Raw genomic sequence first — 24,068 nt, 5'->3', positions numbered from 1 at the left:
GATATCATCCCACTGGTGTTTTTTTCTGTTTTCTTTTTTTTTTTTTCCTGCCAAGAAATCAATTGTCTAATTTTCACTTCTCTTGAGTTGTTTTTAAGATATGTCCTTTAAGATTTTAAACTTTTTCCTTTCCCTGCTGAAATATCCATGTGATGTATTTAGATATAGAAATGTTTAAAATGCTTCTTGATTAGGATTCTGAATCTATGAGTTTGGGTCTTTCATCAATTCTGTCCATGACATATTTTGAATATTTTACTATCCTCATTTTTGCTCACCTCTTCTTCTCACTCTATCTTTCATGCCTCTTAATCTCTCTATTTTATTTACTCTTTGACATTCTTCTACATTCCTGAGTAATATTATAGACCTCTTTTTAAATTTACTACTTTTCTCTCTATTGCTGGAATGATGCATTAAATTTTATTTATTTATTTTATTTATTATTTTTGTCTTTTAATTTTTTTTACTTTATTTATTTTTTTTTACTTTACAATACTGTACTGGTTTTGCCATACATTGACATGAATCCACCATGGGTGTACATGAGTTCCCAATCCTGAACCCCCCTCCCACCACTCTCCCCATATCATCTCTCTGGGTCATCCCAGTGCACCAGCCCCAAGCATCCTGTATCCTGTATCAAACCTAGACTGGTGATTCATTTCTTACATGATAGTATACATGTTGCATTAAATTTTAAATGTAATTATCTATTCAATTATAGAAATTCAGTTTGTTTTCAAACATACATCATTGTTTTTAGTCGACTGATCTTCACTCATATTGTCAGTCTTAAAAGTACTTGTTTAACATCCTGTTCTCATAATATCAAAATACTAAGTTTTTATAGGGCTCATTCTACAGTCTTCTGTTTCTGCTGTGGTTCTCACTCATGAACTTTCTCTATATTCACTGTAATTGCTTTGATGGGTTGACATTTCTTGGAACTTTAAAGGTAGTAATAACTTAAAGCCTGATTTGAAAACAGCCTTTTTTATAGACAAACTGATTAGTTATACCAGGACACCAGAGGATTTCCAACATGAGACAGATTTACACTAAATTCTGAATTTGTCAGGTGGTGTGAATTGAATTCAGGCTTCAAGTTCACATGAGGGAGAGCTTTTAATCACAAATTCTCAGGAAGGATTTTTTTCTACCTCTGTTTAAAAACCTACTTGTGCAAGTAACAATTTTCTTGCAGTTCTTTGAGATGATGGCTTATTTTTTTTTAATTTTTAAAAAAATATAAATTTATTTATTTTAATTGGAGGTTAATTACTTTACAATATTGTATTGGTTTTGCCACACATCAACATGAATCCACCACAGGTATACACGTGTTCCCCCCTCCCTCCCCCATCCCCATACCGTCCCTCTGGGTCCTCCCAGTGCACCAGCCCCAAGCATCCAGTATCATGAGATGATGACTTCTTTATTCCTGCCTTCCCTGAGATTATGTGGCTTCTTGTAGTCCCAGGTTTACGTGGTGAGTCTATTACTAGACTTCTCACTTTGGCTTCATTTCCTGTTTTCCCATTCCTCATGCATCATGAAAAATCTAAGCTCAGTAACTGGCAGATAACTTCAAGACGAAAGACAGCTTTATTGCTCTGTGCACCCCTCTGGGTACCTGCTTTCACTAGGAGCTTGTTCTTTGAGCATTCCTTGATTTCTTTTCCATTCACTGGCTTATTTAAACACATTTTAAAAGTTATGCAGAATCTTTGTTTTCATTGGAAACTCAGGACTCTCCAACTTGCTTTGTGATGTTTTTACATTTTAGATCCTATCAACAGCAGATGTAGGTTTTTATATGGCAGAGGAAAACAGGTGGCTTCAGGATTGCTTCAGAATCACTGTAATTCTACTAAAAACTAATCAAGTTTGAAGGGCTAATTATCAGAAATACAGTGATATCCAGAAACCATAATGGCTCCTTTTAGCTTAAACTGGCTTTTTTAAAGCTAGAAAATGAGACAAAGAGGGCACTACAAAGAAGTGGATCCAGATGAACACTTATAGAAAGGCTTACAGTTTCAAACCATCTCCTATTTAGAACTAACTTTTACCAGTAATGGAGTCTTTTACATTAAAATTCAAAATATTTTTGATCACCCACATAATATATAGAGATAGATTATTTTAAGAAATGCATGCAAATACATAATATAGAGAGCGTATAGCACCCTGACCGCCCTCTCCAATCTCAGCCCCTTCTTCAAGTTAAACACAGTTTAAAAGTTTGCTGTGTCAGAGAGTGTTGCCTATGTTCTCCTTTAAGAGTTTTATAGTTTCTGGTCTTACGTTTAGATGTTTAATCCATTTTGAGTTTATTTTTGTGTATGGTGTTAGAAAGTGTTCTAGTTTCATTCTTTCTGACATAAATCACAGCAGGATCCTCTATGACCCACCTCCCAGAATATTGGAAATAAAAGGAAAAATAAACAAATGGGAGCTAATTAAAATTAAAAGCTTCTGCAAAACAAAGGAAACTATAAGCAAGGTGAAAAGACAGCCTTCAGAATGGGAGAAAATAATAGCAAGTGAAGCAACTGACAAACGACTAAACTCAAAAATATACAAGCAATTCCTGCAGCTCAATTCCAGAAAACTAAATGACCCAATCAAAAAATGGGCCAAAGAACTAAACAGACATTTCTCAAAAGAAGACATACAGATGGCTAACAAATACATGAAAAGATGCTCAACATCACTCATTATCAGAGAAATGCAAATCAAGACCACAGTGAGGTACCATTTCATGCCAGTCAGAATGGCTGCTATCCAAAAGTCTACAGGCAATAAATGCTGGAGAGGGTGTGGAGAAAAAGGAACCCTCTTACACTGTTGGTGGGAATGCAAACTAGTACAGCCACTAGGGAGAACAGTGTGGAGATTCCTTAAAAAACTGGAAATAGGACTGCTTTATGACCCAGCAATCCCACTGCTGGGCATCCACACCGAGGAAACCAGAATTGAAAGAGACATGTGTACCCCAGTGTTCATCACAGCACTGTTTACAATAGCCAGGACATGGAAGCAACCTAGATGTCCATCAGCTGATGAATGGATAAGAAAGCTGTGGTACATATACACAATGGAGTATTACTCAGCCATTAAAAAGAATATATTTGAATCAGTTCTAATGAGGTGGATGAAACTGGAGCCTATTATACAGAGTGAAGTAAGCCAGAAAGAAAAACACCAATACAGTATACTAACGCATATATATGGAATTTAGTAAGATGGTAACGGTAACCCTGTATATGAGACCGCAAAAGAGACACAGATGTATAGAACAGTCTTTTGGACTCTGTGGGAGAGGGAGAGAGTGGGATGATTTGGGGGAATGGCATGGAAACATGTATAATATCATATAAGAAACGAATCGCCAGTCCAGGTTCCATACAGGATCCTTTGGGCTCGTGCACTGGGATGACCCAGAGGGATGGTACATGGAGGGAGGTGGGAGGGGGGTTCAGGATGGGGAACACGTGTATGCCTGTGGTGGATACATGTTGTTCTGTGGCAGAACCAATACAATATTGTAAAGTAATTAACCTCCAATTAAAATAAATAAATTTAAATTTAAAAAAAGTTTGCTGTGTAAATGTCCAGAACTTCTATATCTATACTTCATAGTCATATGTATACGTATACACAGAAAGAAATACAGTTTGTTCTGCTTTTAAAAAATATATAGGTGGTGTCTGCACATATTTTAAAATTCTACTCTCTTGCTTAATAGTCCAGATATATAATTCTGCATTAAATCACTTAATGGAGATTTTGCTTCACTCCCTCCAAACTTACACATTTTCTTAGAGAAGCCTGATCCCATTCTGACCTTCAACTTGTGACCTATAGTTTTCTTTCAGTAAACAGAAATTTCTGTTATTGGTGCTCCAAAACTTCCCAGCTTTGGAACTTACTGTTGAGTTTTCCTTTCTTATTGCTGAGCCCTTCAATCTGGTAACTAATGTCCTTCAGCTGTGAAAAGGTTTCCTATTGGATTTCTTTGATAATTTGCTTCCCTTGGTTTTCTTTTGGTTTGTCTTACAAGGGGGTCCTATGCTCTGGGTGCTTAGTTTTCTCCCTCTTTTTTCCCGCAAAATCAGTCACCTCCCTTCTATTTTCCTTCCACCTTCCAACTGTATATTGATCTTCTAACCACCATTATCTACTCCTTTGTATTCTTTTTTTTTCACTATCATTTATGAGAAATCACTTAAAACATCATTTCTAGGAATCTGTCCCACAGAAATATACAAGCCTCCTTAAGAATATTTATACATAGTTTCCATAAGTATGTGTGTAAAACCATATCTTATGGCTTCTGCTGTTTTATATTTTACATGATTATTATATGTATGTACATAGGTATATGTGATTATTGCTACTACAGAAGAAAGTTGTTGACTTGTAATAATTAAATTGCATCCAGTGCCTGTCTGGATGCAAAAAATATTTTTTCTTATGTAAGTTTTCAGCTGTCCTCTGATCAACAGATAATTTAATATTCAAAATGTATGGTCTCACTATAACTCACTAAGATGCAACGTGATTGGGAGAAGAAAGGAGTGGGCTCAGGAAGACAAAGTAAGGAAGCAGGAGGCTGATTTCTGGCCTGGTCCCTTCACTACCTGTAAGAGGACCCTCTGGGCCTCTTTTTACATCTGCTAAGTGAAGGTGTCAGCTCAGCTTATTTCAAAACCCCTTGCACTTCTTGCTGTCTATGTAATTTTCTAAAATTTTCTACCTTAGGATCACCAGAGTTAGCAATAGCTCTGTTATCCCACATTTGAATGATTATAAATTCAATTTGTCCACAGTCCATGAACACATGTTTCCGTGAATAATGAGAAGAGCAGAGCATGACACCAGAGTGTGAACACAAGATGTTGTCAGGTTGGTAGAAAACTCCTCTATTAAGTCAGGGCAGATTAATCAATCAGGGAAAATGCTGCTCCTGGACACTGCAAGCAAGCCTTCAAGGTTATGTAATCAATTTTTCAATTAATATGCTTCTCTGTCCTTTTAATTGTGTATAAATTAATAGCAGCTGAGAATGAATACAGAAAAGAACACAGAAGGAAGAAGAATGGAACAAACAACAAAATAGAGCAGAAATCACATTTATCTGACATCTGCGCGACAGAGAAGGGAAACGTGATCTGAAATCAAAGGAAGCTGGATTTTTCAAGCAGTGGGCATTATACCTGGGTATAATCAGGGTGGATACAGCTGTGTAGCAGGACACAGCAAGATGCGCTCATTTTAGAACATGTTTGCTGATGCCATAGTAGAAATATGTGTATAATAACATTTACACATGTTTAAAAAAGTCAATGGACTAACCAGTTTAAGAGACAGGTAATACACATGGTACAAAACTCAAACTGAGTAAGAGGTTATTTAGGGGCACTCATACCCTCATCGTATTATAATACAATTCCACTGATAATAGGTTACTAAGTTCCAACACAGGCTTCTTTAGATTAGAGATATGTACCCAAACAATGAGTAAGTCTGCTTCTGCTTATATATACTAATACATGCAATATATGTAGAGAAAATATTTTAAATATATATAACATATTTAAATAAATAAATAATTATATGTATAAGCATGCATCATGGATGGATGGACAAATGGACTGCTTTCAAATCCACTGCCCTCCAGTTTCAAGAGATAAAAAAAATATTAAAAAGAAAACCCATTTTCTATTTTACTCCTTGACATGTGAGTACTATAATTCCTAGATTAGAAATCTGTATGATAAAACAGTTCTCAATAAACAGTTCCGAGGTTTTTCAACTAAATTAGCTCTAATCCTTAGAGAGAATGTTCCTGAAAGCCAGAATCTTGGTAACACAATGATAGAAAGGCATTGAGGACCCATCCCAAGTGTCTTTATTCTTCATCTTGGGCTCTTATAAAATCTCACATAATAGCTTTTACCCATGTTAGTTTGCCAATAGTATTTAAATATGCAGGAATTGTAAGTATGTAAATGATCATGATAAAACTCTGGCCAACACACTTTGTATATTTAGGTACAAAGCTTAAAAAAAAAAGAAGTGATTATTTCTGAAAGTTGCAGCTGAGCCACAGTTCTGGGGATTATGTCAGCATGGAGAGGAGACTGGCAGGCCAGACCGAAAGCTTTGCTGGCTTTGTGCCCTTGCTGGGACACACCTTCACCTATGGATGCACCTACAGGATTAACCCCTTGAAATAACAGCAGAGAAGTGGCTGTCAAGAGCCAATCTTATTAATCTATTAGGAATATCTAATTTTAGAGCTGCTCTTAACAGAAGGATATTCTGAGCTCTTACATATGAAATGGGTATTAAAAATAAATTTCTGCAGAATTAAATTCAGCAGAATTGAGCATAATTTTCAGCCCCGAAACAGTAAACATTTCTTCTTCTAAAATAAGCATTTAAAAGGTTTTGACTACAAATCTTGCTGAAGCATTTGAGCAGAGTTCAGTTTGGTAGAGAAGTTGACGGGCGAGAACAGGGAAAGGCTCGCGCCACCCAGGCACGGGTGCCTTTTGTTCCTGTGTGACCTAACCTTCATGAAACTGTCTGTCATCCACCTCACTACAAACATCTCTGTGTCACAGCAAGTGCTCGGTCAGGAGAGGACATGGTGTCCAGGAAACCGGCAAACAGGTTAGAAAACTCCCAGGTGACCCATTCCTTTTCAAATGCCTCTGAGCGGCTGGCCCTGCACAGCACAGCGCCTGAGCTCCCTGCCTGTGACGTGGCTGTCATTTAAGTCACAGTGGAGGCACTTCCCCAAACCACTCTCCCTGGAGGCATAGGAGCTGTTCTTCCAATGACGCTGAGAGGAGCTGTGCTAGCCTTTCCATTAAAGGAAATGTCAGTTTCCTTAGAGTTGCTTCAAAAGTCCAGTTCCCTATAGGGTTAGTCTTATGTTTCTTGCATGTATCACTCTCTTTAGCTAAAGTGCAGTCTTTCAAGATGTTCTTCCTATTTTTAATTCTCCAAGATGGTGGCTAAATCTCTATAGATCATGGGTCTTCAAAGTAGGGGAAGAGTAGGTGGTGGCTGAGACCCACTAGGCTTCCCTTACATCCCACAGGTCTCTGCTGTGAAGCGGCTGCTCTAGGTTTTTCCATGGACTAATGGCTACTGCCCATTTGGGATGATTGATTGGTGGCTGCTGCTTTAGTCCATGGTCTGGACTAACTGACCTGGGGGAGCCACTTTGTCTTGTTCTTAAGCTTCTACCGGCCACTCCCACCACCACCATTTCCCATCACTGGGGCATTCAGAGACATCCCAGTCCTTCCAAGGCACACATGATATGGGAGCCAAGGGCTTTGCCCAGAATCTTCCAGATGCTGGCCCAGAGAGAGGAAATCAGAGAGGGTACATACACATCTCACCTCCTGCTCTGTCCTCACTGCCCTTTCCTTCCCCACAATTCCTAGGGTTGGAAAAGGCAGGCCCTCCTCTCCCCATGCCATATCCTGAGTCCTGGGGTGGGTGGTTAGTAAGGCTCTGGCCCTTCAGGCCTGGAGTTAAAAGAAACTAAAGGAATTTGGAGAAATTCCTTTCTGTCTTGAAATCTCTCTTTTCCAAAATTTCCGCCTTGTTAATTAGGGTCTTCTTCCTTGCTGGCATCTGGTCCCACCATTTCATGGCAAATAGATGGGGAAATAATGGAAAGTGAGAGACTTTACTTTTGGGGGCTCCAAAATCACTGCAGATGGTGACTGCAGCCATGAAATTAAAAGACGCTTGCTCCTTGGGAGAAAAGCTATGACCAATCTAGACAGCATGTTAAAAAGCAGAGACATTACTTTGCTGACAGAGGTCCGTCTAGTCAAAGCTCTGGTTTTCCCATAGTCATGTATGGATGTGAGAATTGAACTATAAAGAAAGCTGAGTGCAGAAGAATTGATACTTTTGAACTGCAGTGTTGGAGAAGACTCTTGAGAGTCCCTTAGTCTGCAAGGAGATCCAACCAGTTCATCCTAAAGGAGATCAGTCCTGACTATTCATTGGAAGGACTGATGTTGAAGATGAAACTCCAATACTTCAGCCACCTGATGCGAAGAACTGACTCAATAGAAAAGACCCTGATGCTGGGAAAGATTGAAGGTGGGAGGAGAAGGGGACGACAGAGGATGAGATGGTTGGATGGCATCACCAACTTGATGGACATGAGTTTGAGTAAACTCCAGGAGTTGGTGATGGACAGGGAAGCCTGGCCTGCTGCAGTCCATGGGGTCTCAAAGAGTCAGACACGACTGAGCGACTGAACAGAACTGAACTGAATTGGTGCTGCACACTCATTAAGATATCCTTCTTCTGCTGAATATTGATTCATCAGATGAAAACATAACCCTGCCAACCACTTCCTTGGCAGTCATTTATTTAGTAATCTCATGATTAACTAGCCTGGATCACAGGTTACATGTGCTCACTCATCTCAAGTGTCTCTTCCCTTGATTCCTGACATCCCTTGTTACTATTCCAGATTTCTGGGTACCTTCAAGTCTGGGCTTTGAGAAGAGGGTTAGACAAGCTGTCTACTGTTCCTTGCCTCCGGCTCATCCCACTCCTGTTTCACTTTGCTCCCACCTTTCCTGTGATCCCTACCTCAAACCCAGGGCACCAGAAACCTTCTGGTCACTAAACTCGTGACACCTGGTCACTGAAGTAGCGTCTACTCAGTTCCGTAAACACTATGGGTGACTCCCTTCATAGGGAAGCCTTTTATTTCTCTTGGTTTCCTTCCCAACTCACAGGATGTATATTTTCTGTCCCTTTCAAGCTTTTTCTCCTCTACCAAATTTCTTAAAATGAAGAGTTGTCTGGAACCCAAGTCCTAGGGTATTTTCTCTTTTCCCTCTCTATGCCAAGGATCTTATCCATTCTATAGTTCAGTTCAACCTAGATTCACAATTCTCAAACATTTGCACATGTAGGTTAACTGGAGAAAGGGTGAAAACTTCAAGTCACTTAATCTTTTCTGGTTGAATGCCTTCTTCTCTCACCACCCTCGTGATAGCCTCATACAATATGCTGATGATAAAATGAATTGTAAATGAACAGGGTTGTAGTCGGAAAACAAGATGTACTGGGGCGTCAATTTGGAGTGAAAGACGTGGGAAGAAATGAGTACTGTTCCTCTGTGACTTGGACAAACCATGTTTGCCTCCTGGGCTGCAGAGTTTAGAGGCCACAGGTGTGACTTATTTTTAGTTTTAATAAAAGACTGAATGAGAATTGTGCCAAGTGACATTTCATTTTCAAAGTCTGAGCTACTTCTTACTGGCTTGGAAGAAAAGGATAACATTGGAGTGAAATGTTTACTACAAAAAATAAAACTTCATCTGAAAGCTGTTTATTTACCCCAGTAGTTTTCTATTTTATTTCATTTATTGTTACTTAAAACTGTTAGTAGAGACAAAAATGGCCTCTTTAAAATAAACGAGGCCAGTGTTGGCTTAGTATTCACTATGGTGCAGTATTAGCAGTGGGGGGGATATTATGTTATAGGTGAGGCAGTTTTCCAGTGGAAGACATTTCTAAGTGGGTTAGAAAAAATGTTGTCAATGCTTGGCTTAGTTTTGAGGGGCCTTTTCTGTCGCTCTCCAAATTTTTTATATGTGCAGAGCCTGAGAGTTCACAGGTCAAAAAGCAGCATTAACTCTCGTGGAGGAAATATAGAAAAAAGGTTTTAAAAGGTAATAGATCAATATATATAAAGAAGGCTGAGTGCTTTCAAACTGTGGAGAAGATGCTTCAGAGTCCTTTAGAGAGCAAGGAGACCAAACCAGTAAATTCTAAAGGAAATCAACCCTGAATACTCATCAGAAGGACTGATGCTAAAGCTGAAGCTCCTGATGTGAAGAGCTGACTCATTAGAAAAGACCCTGGTGCTGGGAAAGATTGAGGGCAGGAGGAGAAGGGGACGACAGAGGATAAGATGGTTGGATGGCATCATTAACTCAATGGATGTGAGTTTGAGCAAACTCGGAGATGGTGAAGGACAGGGAGACCTAGTGTGCTGCAGTCGAGTTGTAAAGAGTTGGACATGACTGAGTAACTGAACAGCAACAATATCAATATTACATTTTAGTAGAAAGTTTAGTTTACAAAAGATGAGTAAGAATGTTTGCAAAAGGAGCTCTGCATAATTCTGACAAAAACTTATGCCCGAAACAGTTAAGATTTGTGTCAGTGGTATGCTGGTCAATATTAATAGGCCATTCTCCTGGGGGAAAAATAGCCTGATTTGTAGCATTTGTTGATTTCTGTGGTGTAAGTATACCCCCTGTAGCCTATTTCAAGTTTCCAGCATGATGCTCCTGAACTGAGAGTTAGGAAGAGGTGTGTGGTAGGAATCCTGTGTAGTGATGCTACAGCCACCATAGATGTCACTTATCTCCAGGGCACAAACGACAATGAAATGTGTTACCTAATTAGCAATGGTGACTTTGGCATATTTATTTCTTTTGTTTTTTGTCCTTTTCCTTTTTCTCTTTTTTATAAATTGAAGTACAACATTGTTAGTTTACAATATTATGTTAGGTGTATAACAAAGTGATTTATATATATGTATATGTATATTCTTTTTCAGAATCTTTTCCCTTGTAGATCCCTTTGCTTTTAGTATGATTTAACTGTAAATTTATATAATTTATTTTTTCCCTGGTGGCTCAGAGGGTAAAGGGTCTGCCTGCAAAGTGGGAACCCTGGGTTTGATCCCTGGGTCAGAAAGATCCCCTGGAGAAGGAAATGGCAACCCACTCCAGTATTCTTGCCTGGAGAACCCCACGAATGGAGAAGCCTGGTAGGCTACAGTCCACGGGGTCACAAAGAGTCAGACACAACTAAACAACTTCAATTTCACAACTTCACTTTCACTTTCTTTTCACTTTTTCATAGTGTTTGTGTTTAACAACCAGCTCATGGAATCCCTGGAAAAATTTTAAGTGCGTTCCTGTGAGCTAGTATAATCAACTCTAGCTCACTGATGGTTTTTCCTCAGAGAAAACAGGAAAATTAATATTAATATTTGCTTAAGTAATATTGCTTAAGCAGTCCATCTTAAAGGAGATCAGTCCTGAGTGTTCATTGCAAAGACTGATGTTGAAACTGAAACTCCAATACTTTGGCCACCTGATGTGAATAGCTGACTCATTTGAAAAGACCCTGATGCTGGGAAAGATTGAGGGCAGGAGGAGAAGAGGACGACAGAGAATGAGATATTTGGATGACATCACTGACTCAATGGACATGGGTTTGGGTGGATTCCTAGAGTTGGCGATGGACAGGGAGGCCTGGTGTGCTGCGGTTCATGGGGTTGCAAAAAGTTGGACATGACTGAGAGATTGAACTGAACTGAAGCAATATTTAATTGCATTCAAGTTATGAGAGGTGGACACTTTGCTTTAGATGTTTTTTTAGCTTGTTAATTTTCCAGGACCCTATGTTATATGTTAATAGACCAATAAAATACAGGAATTAAAATCATGGGTTGCTAGATCAGTAGGTGATAGCTTTCTGCATGCATATATTAACTGAGTGTGAGGTATATATCTCCTCTCAGGGGAAAAAAAAAACAGAAAAAAGATATTTGTTTTCTGAATGATGTGTTTTATGAACTGAACTGTGTCCTCTCAAAATTCATATATTGAAGCCTCCAACATACTGACTGTATTCAGAAATGGAGCCATTAAGGAAGTGAAGTGAAGTGAAGTTGCTCAGCCAAGTCCGACTCTTTGTGACCCAGTGGACTGTAGCCCACCAGGCTCCTCGGTCCATGGAATTTTCATGTAAGAATACTGGAGTGGGTTACCATTTCCTGCGCCAGGGGATCTTCCCGACCCAGGAATCAAACCCGGGTCTCTCCTGCATTGCAGGCAGACGCTTTATTGTCTGAACCACAGGGGAGCAACAAAGGTTAAACGAAGCCATAAGGATAGGGCCCTAACCTGACAGAACTGGTGTTCTTATAAAAAGAGGAAGATGTACAGAGTTTCTCTCTCTCGAGTGCTGGGTAAGGACACAGCAAGAAGCCACTGCCTACAAGGAGATGAGAGGCCAAGAGGCCTCACAGGAGCCATCCCTACTGGTACCTTGATCTTGGACTTCAGACTGCAAAACGGTGAGAAAATTATTTTCTCTTGTTCAGGCCACCCTGTTGGAAATATCTTGTGATGGCAGCTTAAGCTAACGAATACAACATTAAATTATGAAATTATGTGCAACTCCACAGCAGTTGCACGATCCTTGCACCACAGGCTTTTTCATAATGTCATGAGGAGTTCTTTCCCATCTGCTCCTCTGCTGAATAAACTCTGACTTCATCCTGTAGGTCAGGGATTACCAGCTCTGGGAAACGTTCCTAGGTTTCCCCAGGAAGAGTCAGCCCTTCCTCCACTATAAACAGCTCTGTTATGATGATAATAAGAGTTTGGTCCCAACACAAATCCTTTGTAGAAAGGTAGATTATACATTAGAAATCCAGATTCAGCATGTTACCTTTCTGGGCTGTCCATATGTTAGCCACTAGCAGCATGCAGCTGTTTATGATTAAATTTAAATAAAATTAAACATTCAATTCCTTAGTTACACTAATCACATTTTAAACATTAATTAACACCTGTGGCTACTGTACTGAACTCTGGGACATGGAACGTTTCCATCGCTGCAGACAGTTCTATTGGATAGGGTTGCACTAGACTGTAAGCAATTCGTGGTGGGGCCAATGAGGGTGTGTGTGGTAAGGCTTCAATCTTATTACATCATTTTATTTTCCCAGCATGTAGCCCGGTGCCTGCTATGCAGTAGCATTCAATAAATAATTGAATTAAAAGAAAAAAACTGATGCTATTTTCATAGTTGCAGCTCCTTAAGTATTCATGGTCCCTAGAGACCAGAGAAATGAACACACATACAAACATTTATTTTTATTACTGACAAGTAAATGAAAACTAAGCAATTTCATTTCCCTGGGATGAGAACACCCATATGCAGCATTAAGATATAATTATAGAATTTCTCTCTCAGGTATTCATGTAGCAATCTATAGCTGTTAACTCAGAAGCCCAGTATCGATTCTAATTTCTTTTTTCTAGGTCATCTATGCTCCATTGTTCTATAACTGACCCTATGGACTCATTAAATCTTTCAGCACGATATTTATGCAAACCTATTTAATGAGTCCTCCAACACCTTGAATTCTCTGGATCTCATACCTATTATTTTAGTGGCAAACTTCTGAGTTTAATTAACTGTATTCTTCATGGACTAAAGGAGACCATAAAAAGTCACGCAATTGGTACACAACTTTCAGACAATCTCTTTGCTGCCACATTTGAAGATCTCCAAAAAGACACGGAATAACCCTTGGGAATCTCTTTGGGTATTTAGATATTCTACCTCTCAGAAACTTTTCTTTCTTGCTTAAATCTTTCATAATTTAGCCCAAAGCAGTTCTCCTCACTCTAACTCCAGGGCAAAAGGAAAACAAGAGCCCCCTGTCCTATGCTCTGGAGAAACCCCTTTCTGTGCTTTAACTCAGACATGAACATTGGTCTGATCAAAAAGTTCATTTGGGAACTTTCTGGCCAACCCAAACAATCTGAAAGGAGATATTGCCCTTCCAATATGTTGCTTTGGATTTCTTAGTAATCTCAGGGTAAATAGTAGGACTGAGTAGAAATATTATTTGAATAAAAAACTGAAAGCCATGAAAATAATTCTTTAACAAACACAAATAGACCACAGAGCAGAGCCGTGTGTGGACCTGAACTCCTTTCTCATAATCCAGGATACGACTTTCCAAGTGGGAGAAGTAGGTAAGTTAACAAGGATGCTCTTCTAGAGCTGGGCAAAGAGAAGGATTTAAGAGCAGAGAGTGTGAAGAGATGAGAAGAAAGGTATTGTCAAGGGAAGCAAGGCCCCTCAGTCTCTGGTTGGTTTCAGCATCGACACACACAAGCTGGGTGACTGTGAGTGGAGATATGGGGAGGAGGAGGAAAGACAAGATTGGGAGGAGGTAAGGATGTCTGACCTCAATCCCAGTGCTTTAAGGAGCAGGGTGGAGGGTGTTCAGCAAGCATGGATCCTTTGAACGCACTCATGCAGGCCCCACCATGTCTGATTCCCTCCCACAACCCCCTGCTACCATTCCCACTGGATGCATCAGACACAGAAAACAGCTACCCATACCTCAAGGACAGGTTTCCTGGAGATGAGGCCTGTTTTCACTGGGCTGGAAGTTTTCTAACATCTAATCCTGGGAGAGGTTCTTCTCCAAGACATTTGTTAACAACAAGTGATTTTGAGAAACTTAATGTCCTGCCAATTCCTCTTGCTGTGACCAGTTTGGGGACTAAGCCCCTGGCAACATTTGGTGGTTATTTGTAGAGGCTGGGGTGTGCCACCAGCAAACAAAACAGGCTTTGTTCCATGTAACTGGCATCTGGCCCTTCTAAACACCCAGAGACATACTTCTTGCAGCAGAGAGGCTGGGAGTCTATCCATTTTACAGATGTGTATACTGAGGCACAGATGGTGTGCTCTTATTGCTTGCCTGTCCATGAGATGTTAGAAAGTGATATCACACCCCAATATCTAGATCACAAAATCATAGTTTCTGATATTCATTGGGGAGGCTGAAAGATTCAAAACATGGAGTCTCCAAGGCTTGACACTTCTTGTATGACTTTAATAAAGTAATTAAACTTTCCAAACTTCACTCAACTGTATAATGGCAAGAATAAGAGGACACATGAGATACATTTTGAAGGTGCTGGCAACATCGTAAGTACTCAGTAAATGCTGGTTGTTCTTGTTTTTATTATTTAAGTGTCAGGAAAAAATGTTAATATGCTTCTATGGCCTTGAATTGCTCTTTTTTTTTTAAGAGTGTGTAAGAACTGTGGTTTTTGTGTTCCCTATTAAAATAGGCATAAGTGAAAGAAAGTGAAGTTGCTCAGTCATGTCCGACTCTTTGCGACCCATGGACTGTAGCCTACCAAGCTCCTCTGTCCATGGGATTTTCCAGGCAATAGTACTAGAGCTGGTTGCCATTTCCTTCTCCAGGGGATCTTCCCAACCCAGGGATCAAACTCAGATCTCCTACATTGTAGACAGACGCTTTACTGTCTGAGCCACGAGGGAAGTCCAAATAGGCATAAAGCAGACACTTAATGCAAATTTATGGTTTAAACAAGATTAAAGCAAGATTGCTTTAAGCACGATTAAAAACAAAAAAGGATGTTTTCTCATTGTATGTATGCATTAACCTTTAGGTAGAGTTATAAAATGATCAATTTAAATAATAATAATAATGAAAACAAAAAATAAATAAGTAAATAAAATGAATTTTTAAAATTGACAGTGGTAAAGCTTTGGAAAACCATAAGTTTGCATTAAAATAGGCATAAAGCAGACACTTAATGCAAATTTATGGTTTTCCAAAGCTTTACCATTGTCATTTTTAGAAATTCATTTTATTTACTTATTTATTTTTGTTTTCAAAACCAAGCCAGGCTTCAGCAATACGTGAACCATGAACTCCCTGATGTTCAACCTGGTTTTAGAAAAGGCAGGGGAACCAGAGATCAAATTGCCAACATCCGCTGGATCATGGAAAAAGCAAGAGAGTTCCAGAAAAACATCTATCCCTGCTTTATTGACTATGCCAAAGATTTTGACTGTGTGGATCACAATAAACTGCAGAAAATTCTGAAAGAGATGGGAATACCAGACCACCTAACCTGCCTCTTGAGATATCTGTATGCAGGCCAGGAAGCAACAGTTAGAACTGGACATGGAACAACAGACTGGTTCCAAATAGGAAAAAGAGTATGTCAAGGCTGTATATTGTCACCCTGATTATTTAACTTATATGTAGAGTACATCATGAGAAACGCTGGACTGGAAGAAACACAAGCTGGAATCAAGATTGCCGGGAGAAATATCAATAACATCAGATATGCAGATGACACCACCCTTATGGCAGAAAGTGAAGAGAAGCTAAAAAGCCTCTTGATGAAAGTGAAAGAGAAGAGTGAAAAAGTTGGCTAAAGCTCAACATTCAGAAAACGAAGATCATGGCCTCCGGTCCCATCACTTCATGGGAAATAGATGGGGAAACAGTGGAAACAATGTCAGACTTTATTTTTGGGGGGCTCCAAAATCACTGCAGATGGTGACTGCAGCCATGAAATTAAAAGACACTTACTCCTCGGAAGAAAAGTTATGACCAACCTAGATAGCATATTCAAAAGCAGAGACATTACTTTGGCGACTAAGGTCCGTCTAGTCAAGGCTATGGTTTTCCCAGTGGTCATGTATGGATGTGAGAGTTGGACTGTGAAGAAGGCTGAGCATCGAAGAATTGATGCTTTTGAACTGTGTTGTTGGAGAAGACTCTTGAGAGTCCCTTGGACTGCAGGGAGATCCAACCAGTCCATTCTGAAGGAGATCAACCCTGGGATTTCTTTGGAAGGAATGATGCTAAAGCTGAAACTCCAGTACTTTGGCCACCTCATGAGAAGAGTTGACTCATTGGAAAAGACTCTGATGCTGAGAGGGATTGGGGCAGGAGGAAAAGCGGACGACAGAGGATGAGATGGCTGGATGGCATCACGGAGTCTATGGATGTGAGTCTGAGTGAACTCCGGGAGATGGTGATGGACAGGGAGGCCTGGCATCCTGCGATTCACGGGGTTGCAAAGAGTTGGACACGACTGAGCGACTGAACTGAACTGAACTTATTTATTTTTGTTTTCATTATTATTTAAATTGATCATTTTATAACTCTACCTAAAGGTTAATGCATACATACAATGAGAAAACATCCTTTTTTGTTTTTAATCTTGCCCTATTTAGTGGTTTATATTTATTGAAAAAAAAATCGTTAACAGGGTTAAAAAAATGATTAACCTGGTCAGCTTCACCTATTAGTCTTTAGTCGATAACAAGAAATATATTTGTTATCCCTGAAGGTTTGCATTCACAAATTAAAAGATGTGAAATTTCAAGTGTTTATATGATGAATATTCTTGGGATCAATTTCATACCAAAAAAACTCATTCCTTTCCAGCAAATATATGATAGTTTTAAGTACTATTACTTTTCATTATTCATTTTGTTTTTAACTTTAGTCTATCAGTGGAGATACATTTAAGGTGAAGAAGGAACATTTAGGGAAATATTAAACTTGGTCCTGAGAGACTTAGGTAGGTTGATAAGAAGTTCAAGGAAAAAGGGGTCTGGGGCTCTCAAGGGAGAGAAAAGGACAAACTTTTTTTCTACATTCACTCACCTTAGTCACATAGACATTTCTTTTTTTTTTTTTTTTCTTCTTTAAGCCAAGAGCTAATGATTACACAGCAAAACAACTCATCTTGCTCGAGGGTATGTTTTTCCTTAAACTCTGTACCAATGATTATATCACAATAATATGTTCTGCTTGAGGACATGTTTCTCCTTCTTAAGAAAGTGAAGTCGCTCAGCAGTGTCCTACTCTTCGAGACCACATGGACTGTATGTAGCCTACCAGGCTCCTCTGTCCACGGGATTTTCCAGGCAAGAGTATTGGAGTGGGTTGCCATTTTCTTCTCCAGGGGATCTTGCCAACCCAGGGACTGAACCCGGGTCTCCCGCCTTGTAGGCTTTTACCATCTGAGCCACCAGGGAAGTCCTTCTTAAGAACCTTCCGACTAGTCCTGTCGTCTTGAAATGTAAGTTGTAGAAGCAGGTCTAGTAAGACCTTTATAAACTTGAGACATTCTTCTGATTTATTGTTAATAACTGATAGAAAAAATATAGAACTCCCTTGCTAAGGCTAGTGACAGGGCACTCTCCGTTCCCCTCTGACATCTGTGTTGGAAGCTTCCTCTGTCCTCTTTCACTAACAAAACTTCTGCCACACAAAAGCTCTGAGAGGTCAAGCCTGGTCCTTGATTCGGAAGTTAAATCTTCTTCAGAGACCATGAATCTGATATTCTTCACAGTAAGCTATCAGTACAAAATATACTTTCCATATACTGCTATAAAAGAAGAAAATTTTGCTCTTTTCCAAACAGAAAAGGTGTGGTTGTTTTAAATTTTAGCAATGAGATCTATTTTTCTATGGAAAGTATGAAATTGGCTTATTTTTATGTTGCCTTTTTATATGTGGGAAGCTAAAGGGGTCAAACTATGTGATTAGATAATTTTTTAATGTCCAAGTATTGTGGGAATCTCTCTCTCTTTTGAAAATAATTATTGTTGCTAAGCAGGAAGCTCACATTCTGAAGGGAAATCAAATTGTGAACCAGCCATTACAAGTCTGATGGAGCACAGTGACAACACTGTAACCTTTAAGTCTCTATTGCATTTGTTTTGAAAGACAAAACCTAAGTCATGTGTCTGTGATTCACTGTCATTCTGAGAGAATTCAATACTCTACCTGGGGTATTAAATGTTTCACAATAACTCAAAAATACCAGGACCAGCAAGTGCAACAAAAAGGCAATCCAGTGCTTATAATAAATGACTTTAAAGGCAGCTAAACATTGAAAACCCAATGAGGAAGACTTCTTAAAGGTCTCCCAGACACCTTCCTGGGGAAATCTATTCACCCCTCCTACACCCCATCTTCCAATGTGAACTTTATCACAAGGTCACTACAGGGACAAAATCATCACTGCTGGGAGGACATGGACAGAATTCATAGCCATGCTATGGTTTGACTCCCAAATAACATTCTCTGCCTCTCTAGTGTCACAGTCAATCAGTTCAGTAGCTCAGTCATGTCTGACTCTTTGCAACCCCATGGACTGCAGCATGCCACGCTTCCCTGTCCATCACCAACTCCCAGAGTTTACTCAAACTCATGTCCATTGAGTTGGTGATGCCATCCAATCATCTCATCCCCAGTCATCCCCTTCTCCTCCTGCCTTCAATCTTTCCCAGCATCAGGATCTTTTCAAATGAGTCAGCTCTTCTCATCAGGTGGCCGAAGTATTGGAGTTTCAGCTTCAACATCAGTCCTTCCAATGAATATTCAGGACTGATTTCCTTTAGGATGAACTGGTTGGATCTCCTTACAGTCCAAGGGACTCTCAAGAATCTTCTCCAACACCACAGTTCAAAAGCATCAATTCTTTGGCGCTCAGCTTTCTTTATAGTTCAACTCTCACACCCATACATGACTACTGGAAAAACCGTAGCTTTGACTAGATGGAGCTTTGTTGGCAAAGTAATGTCTCTGATTTTTAATATGCTGTCTAGGTTGGTCAGAGCTTTTCTTCCAAGGAGCAAGCGTCTTTTAATTTCATGGCTGCAGTCATCATCTGCAGTGATTTCAGAGCCCCCCAAAATAAAGTCTGCCACTGTTTCTCCATCTATTTGCCATGAAGTGATGGGACCGGATGCCATGATCTTAGTTTTCTGAATGTTGCGCTTTAAGCCAAGTTTTTCACTCTCCTCTTTCACTTTCATCAAGAGGCTCTTTAGCTCCTCTTCACTTTCTGCCATAATGGTGGTGTCATCTGCATATCTGAGGTTATTGATGTTTACACAGTCACAGTCAATAGTACAAAATAAAAAGATATCAAAGGGTCAGACTCTTGATTCGGCCCCAAAATTAAAACACGATAAAACATCATGAAGGCAGCTTAAAGCTTTTCCTTCCAGGTGCTTCAGCCAGAAGCATTAGATCCCTGCTATTCAAATGTGGTCCTGGAGATGCAGCAGCCAGGATACCAATGGGAGTGAGTCAGAAATACACATCTCAGATCCCATCCAGACCTCCTGAATCAGAATCTGCATTTTTTTTTAGGACCTCCAGGTAATTCATGATGCTCTGAGCTACAGCATCACTGTATGTGGCAATTGATGTAGAGGATGACCAAAAACTTTTACCTCTTTCTCAGTAAAATAGCTGTTTCTCATTAATTCCTCAACATGTTTCTAAACTGCACTGCTTCACAGATCAACAAGTACTTTAAGACAAAACTCTTATAAATCTCACTACAAATCTATTTTCAACGCATCAGAATAGAAGTTTGCTTTCTCTGTAATCATAACAAAGCCTCTTTTATCCCTGAAATGCACACCCGTTGCAATGGCATAGTTCATTTTCTTATTAGCAAATAGATATCATTATGTATTTCCTCTAGCAAGTTAAAGTCCTCTTTAATTTTTCAAGCTTCAGTTTGTTCCAACTAGAAGTTCCTGGCCCAAGCTCCCTATTGGTGAGAGAGTTACAAGAGTTCTTGATTCTAAAGAATCAGTAAATCCTGAGATATCCCCTTAAGTCAAAGTACCATGCAGGGATACAACGACTTTTACTGGAGTTTTAAAAGGAGAGGTGTGATGAATTGAGTGGAGTGAGTCAAGATTTCCTCAGAGTTAATTTAACCCCATTGGATTTTAAGGTCATAAGACTGGAAACCAGTGCTTTGAGAAGGAGCAATTTAAAACATGTTTCAAAAGTGGAAATAATAGTGTGAGCGTAGGAAAGATCAAGGACAAAGGGGGAGCCAGTATTGCAAAGAGAAAAACAAAAGGATGACAGAAGACAGCAATATGGAAGAAGGGAATTTACGACAGAAGAGAGAACAGTGAGGAAGCAGTAAACACCCAAGGAAGACAGGCGAAGATGAGAGACACAGCACCCACCCGACCACGGCAGGAAAGTGGTGAGAGTGTAGAGAGTGCGGAGCAGAGGTGCAGGGCCACGCACAGCGCCTGTAACCCGGACGGCCACACGCCATCCTTCTCTTGAAAGTGCCCCCTCCCATCGTGTCCTACCTGGCCGGAAGGACACCGGTCTCACTGGTCATCACTTGAGAGCTTGAGGGTTGGGGGGAGTAAAGTTGGGGGAAACAGAGGGATCCTCATGGCAAGTTTCCGACAAGAATGAGGAGGAACCGTCCCCCTGTGTGGAAAAAAAGCGAGGCTGTCATTTTTGTGACACTGAAACTGCTTTCTGCGTCATCTGCTGTTTCAAATTCTCTGTCTGGGAGCTCTGTTGGAGTGCCTTCTAGAATGGAGATTTAAAACCTCCAGTGCCTTTATGCTTCAGCACTTCTGTCACAGATGCAATGGAATAGGCAGTGGAATTTTCTTTGGTTCTTCCCTCCCTTTGTAGGAATTAGATATTAAATATGATCACAACTACTGTTTTTGAGAAATTCTCCATGAAAGTCCACTACTGTCGAGAAACCCGAGAAAAGACTGCACTGAGTCCCAGAGAGTAGTTGAACAATACAGTCCAGTGAGTCTTCGCTTAAGAGCTATACATTTAGGGACTATACTTGCCTCTGGAAAAGACAGAACTATTTTTTAATATGCAAAATTAGTTTCGTTATCCATCAGCATAAGTTGGATTAAAAAATTATGTATTGAGCACCAGCTGTGAGCCAGGCACTGTTCCTAGATGCCTAGAACTCAAGAGCATCAGTGAGTCAAAGCCCTGCCACCATGAAGCTTACTTTCTAATGAAGAGAAACCCATACTGAGTAACAAGAAAGAAGTCGGTGACCTAAAGAGAGGTAATAAATGCTATAAAAACCAGAAAGTGCAGCAGAATAAAGGAGAGAGGCGATGCCAGGGATGGGAGAGTGGACAGGGAGTGTAAACTTAAAGTGGTCACGGAAGGCCTCTTTGAAAAGACAGATTTGCCAAGACTTGAAAGACAGGGGACAGTTATCCAAGCAGACATGTGAGAAACGAATATTCTTGGCAGAAAGAACCTGTGCAGTAGTCCAAGGTGGAATTGGCCTGGCTTGTTGGGGGCCAGCAAGGAGCCCAGGATGGCCTGAGCAGAGAGGAGGTCAGTCAGGAGAAGCAGGGCTGCAGCTAAGCGGGGTCAGATCACGTCACACCTTGTTGACTCTGATTCTGAGATATACAGGGAGCTGTGCAAGGATCTTGAAGAGTGGTCTGGTTTATGTTCCCAGAGGGTGACTCTGGCTGCTGTGCTGGGAACTGACTGTGATTGGGCACACATGGAAGCAGGAAGACCCCTTAGGAGGTTATTAAGAAATCCTGGGGAGAGATGGCAGTGACTTTGCACTGGATGATTGATCTGCAGTTAGTAGCTTAATGATTATAAACATGTCCTAACTGATTTTATAATATTTTTCAAGTCCTAGGGTTATTTTCATTCCATCAAAAACAGAGACTCCATAAAAAGTTAAGACTTGAAACAGCTTATTACATATTTCCCCAAACCTAGTGAAATCATTTTCAACCAAAGCTAGAAGACAACATACTTATTTTTCATTTGTCACCAAATATATTACATGCTGTGACTACTATCTTAAATGTGATTTTTCCATGTCTTAGCATAATTAGGTCAAAATCTGTTTTGATGCCCAAATGATTAGGCACACTAAGCTTCCCCCTACGTGCATCAAGTTGTATATGTGTGTGAGAAATGGCCATAAAAAGTACTTAGTGGAAAATCCATCCAAACTATCAGAAACATGATAAACTGTTTAACTATTCTATTGTAGAGTCAGAAAAAGTTAAAACTTTTTGATAAAATTTGAAATATAAAATATTATTCGTCTCGGTTTCAATTACAAAATCAAAGATCTTGTCAAATTCAAAGATTATTCTCAGCAAATGATTATAATAAATGCAGGAGCTTATGTCAATTGATTTTTGTTGACAGGGAATGTATAAGCAGGACTCTAAGTAGTAGGTAGATTTGTTACATTAATTTGGCCTTAATATGTGGGAAATAGAGTTCTAGTTTCTTGTTCTGAGAAATTGCTTTCCTATCTGAACAGAAACTTTCTTCAGTATGTGCCCTTTTGCACTCGCCTTTTCTCTGGTTCCACATACCACTTCATCAAAAATTTCAAAGCACTAACACAATTCCTTTTGGAACTTCTACAAATAAATATTTCTCTTGGATTGAGTTTGGCCATTCTCACCCTGAAAATGTTGAAGGTCATAGAAAGATCAGATATTAGTATCCTGAGATCAATTAAATTTTACATTTAATAGTCTATTTGATTATTTTTACTATGCTAGTTATATCAGAGCAGGGCTTTAAAAACAAACTAGAGCTAAATTAGGAACAAAATATCTAATGACTGTTGGCAAAATTCATGTCAATCATGCACAGTGATAGGCACACAGTGTAGAAATAAAAGTAAATCCAAAAGGTTCTGTGGGCCATCCATGGTTTTGGACTTCTGGTTTATGGCAGGTGGGTAAAAGAAAGTCAGTGGGGTTGAAGTCCATCTCATCCTGTTCCTGATGCTAAACTCAGTGCCTGTTGAGAAGACTCAACCCCACCAATATAAATGTTGTCTGTTCTCGCAGGTGTTGAGTGTTGTCTTCGGATCCACTTTCCTCCATCCATTACACCCATCACCACACTCCCACACATTTTCTCATCCTTAGGAAAGGAAAATAAGGACAAAGGAAGGGAAAAGAAAGGTAATAGGGTGGAGGAAAAGGGGAGTACTCAATGGTGCTCAGGAGAATCTCAGTTTCAAATCTGTTTAAATCTCAAACTCAGTTGTCTTGTAGGGGCCAACCTGGGGAATGCCCTGCAGGTCTGAGGAGAGGGTTCCTTTCAGTTCTAGAAATGTGTTTCCATGTTGGATCCCTGTAATCATATAATACAATCTCATATGATATCCAAACTGATACTAAATCTGATGCATTTTAGAAACACTATATGGAAAATTTCTATTTCTAGTAATGGTTAGGTTATTTGGACCATTATTCTCATTGAAAAACAACTAGAAAAGCTGAATTTGATATTAACACTATATTCTTTATATATTAACACTATATTCTTTAAAGAAACTAAGAATCACAAAAATTTAAGGAAGGCCTAAATTCCAAGGGATGTCAAAACCTATATAGGTAATTAGCAGGGAAGTTGCTTTTTTCCTAAGGGGCTTTTTCTACTGTTGGAAATTTTGAATTCATCTTTTGACAGCCTTCTAGGATAAGGACAAAATTCAAAGAAAGCCTGTGGCTTGCAGGAATGAGGAATCTCACAGGAAACCTTTCCTACAATAAGCCAGACACACGAA

General features: G+C 39.7%; 1 protein-coding gene across 2 annotated transcripts in view; it reads right to left on the bottom strand.

The window, feature by feature from the left end:
* Window positions 1–24,068, bottom strand: part of PLCB1 (phospholipase C beta 1) — an 863,926-nt gene that overhangs the window by 72,735 nt on the left and 767,123 nt on the right. The window contains exon 32 of one of the 2 annotated variants that reach the window (XM_018056909.1): window positions 20,815–20,941. The exons of the other annotated variant lie outside the window; for it this stretch is intronic. Coding sequence (XP_017912398.1) covers window positions 20,846–20,941 — 96 coding nt within the window. The 3' untranslated portion in view covers window positions 20,815–20,845. The remainder of the gene's footprint in view (window positions 1–20,814; window positions 20,942–24,068) is intronic. 2 annotated transcript variants of the gene reach the window in all.

Source organism: Capra hircus, chromosome 13, assembly GCF_001704415.2.
Source record: "Capra hircus breed San Clemente chromosome 13, ASM170441v1, whole genome shotgun sequence".
Taxonomy (NCBI): Eukaryota; Metazoa; Chordata; class Mammalia; order Artiodactyla; family Bovidae; genus Capra; species Capra hircus.
This window is presented reverse-complemented; position numbering and strand designations above follow the sequence as displayed.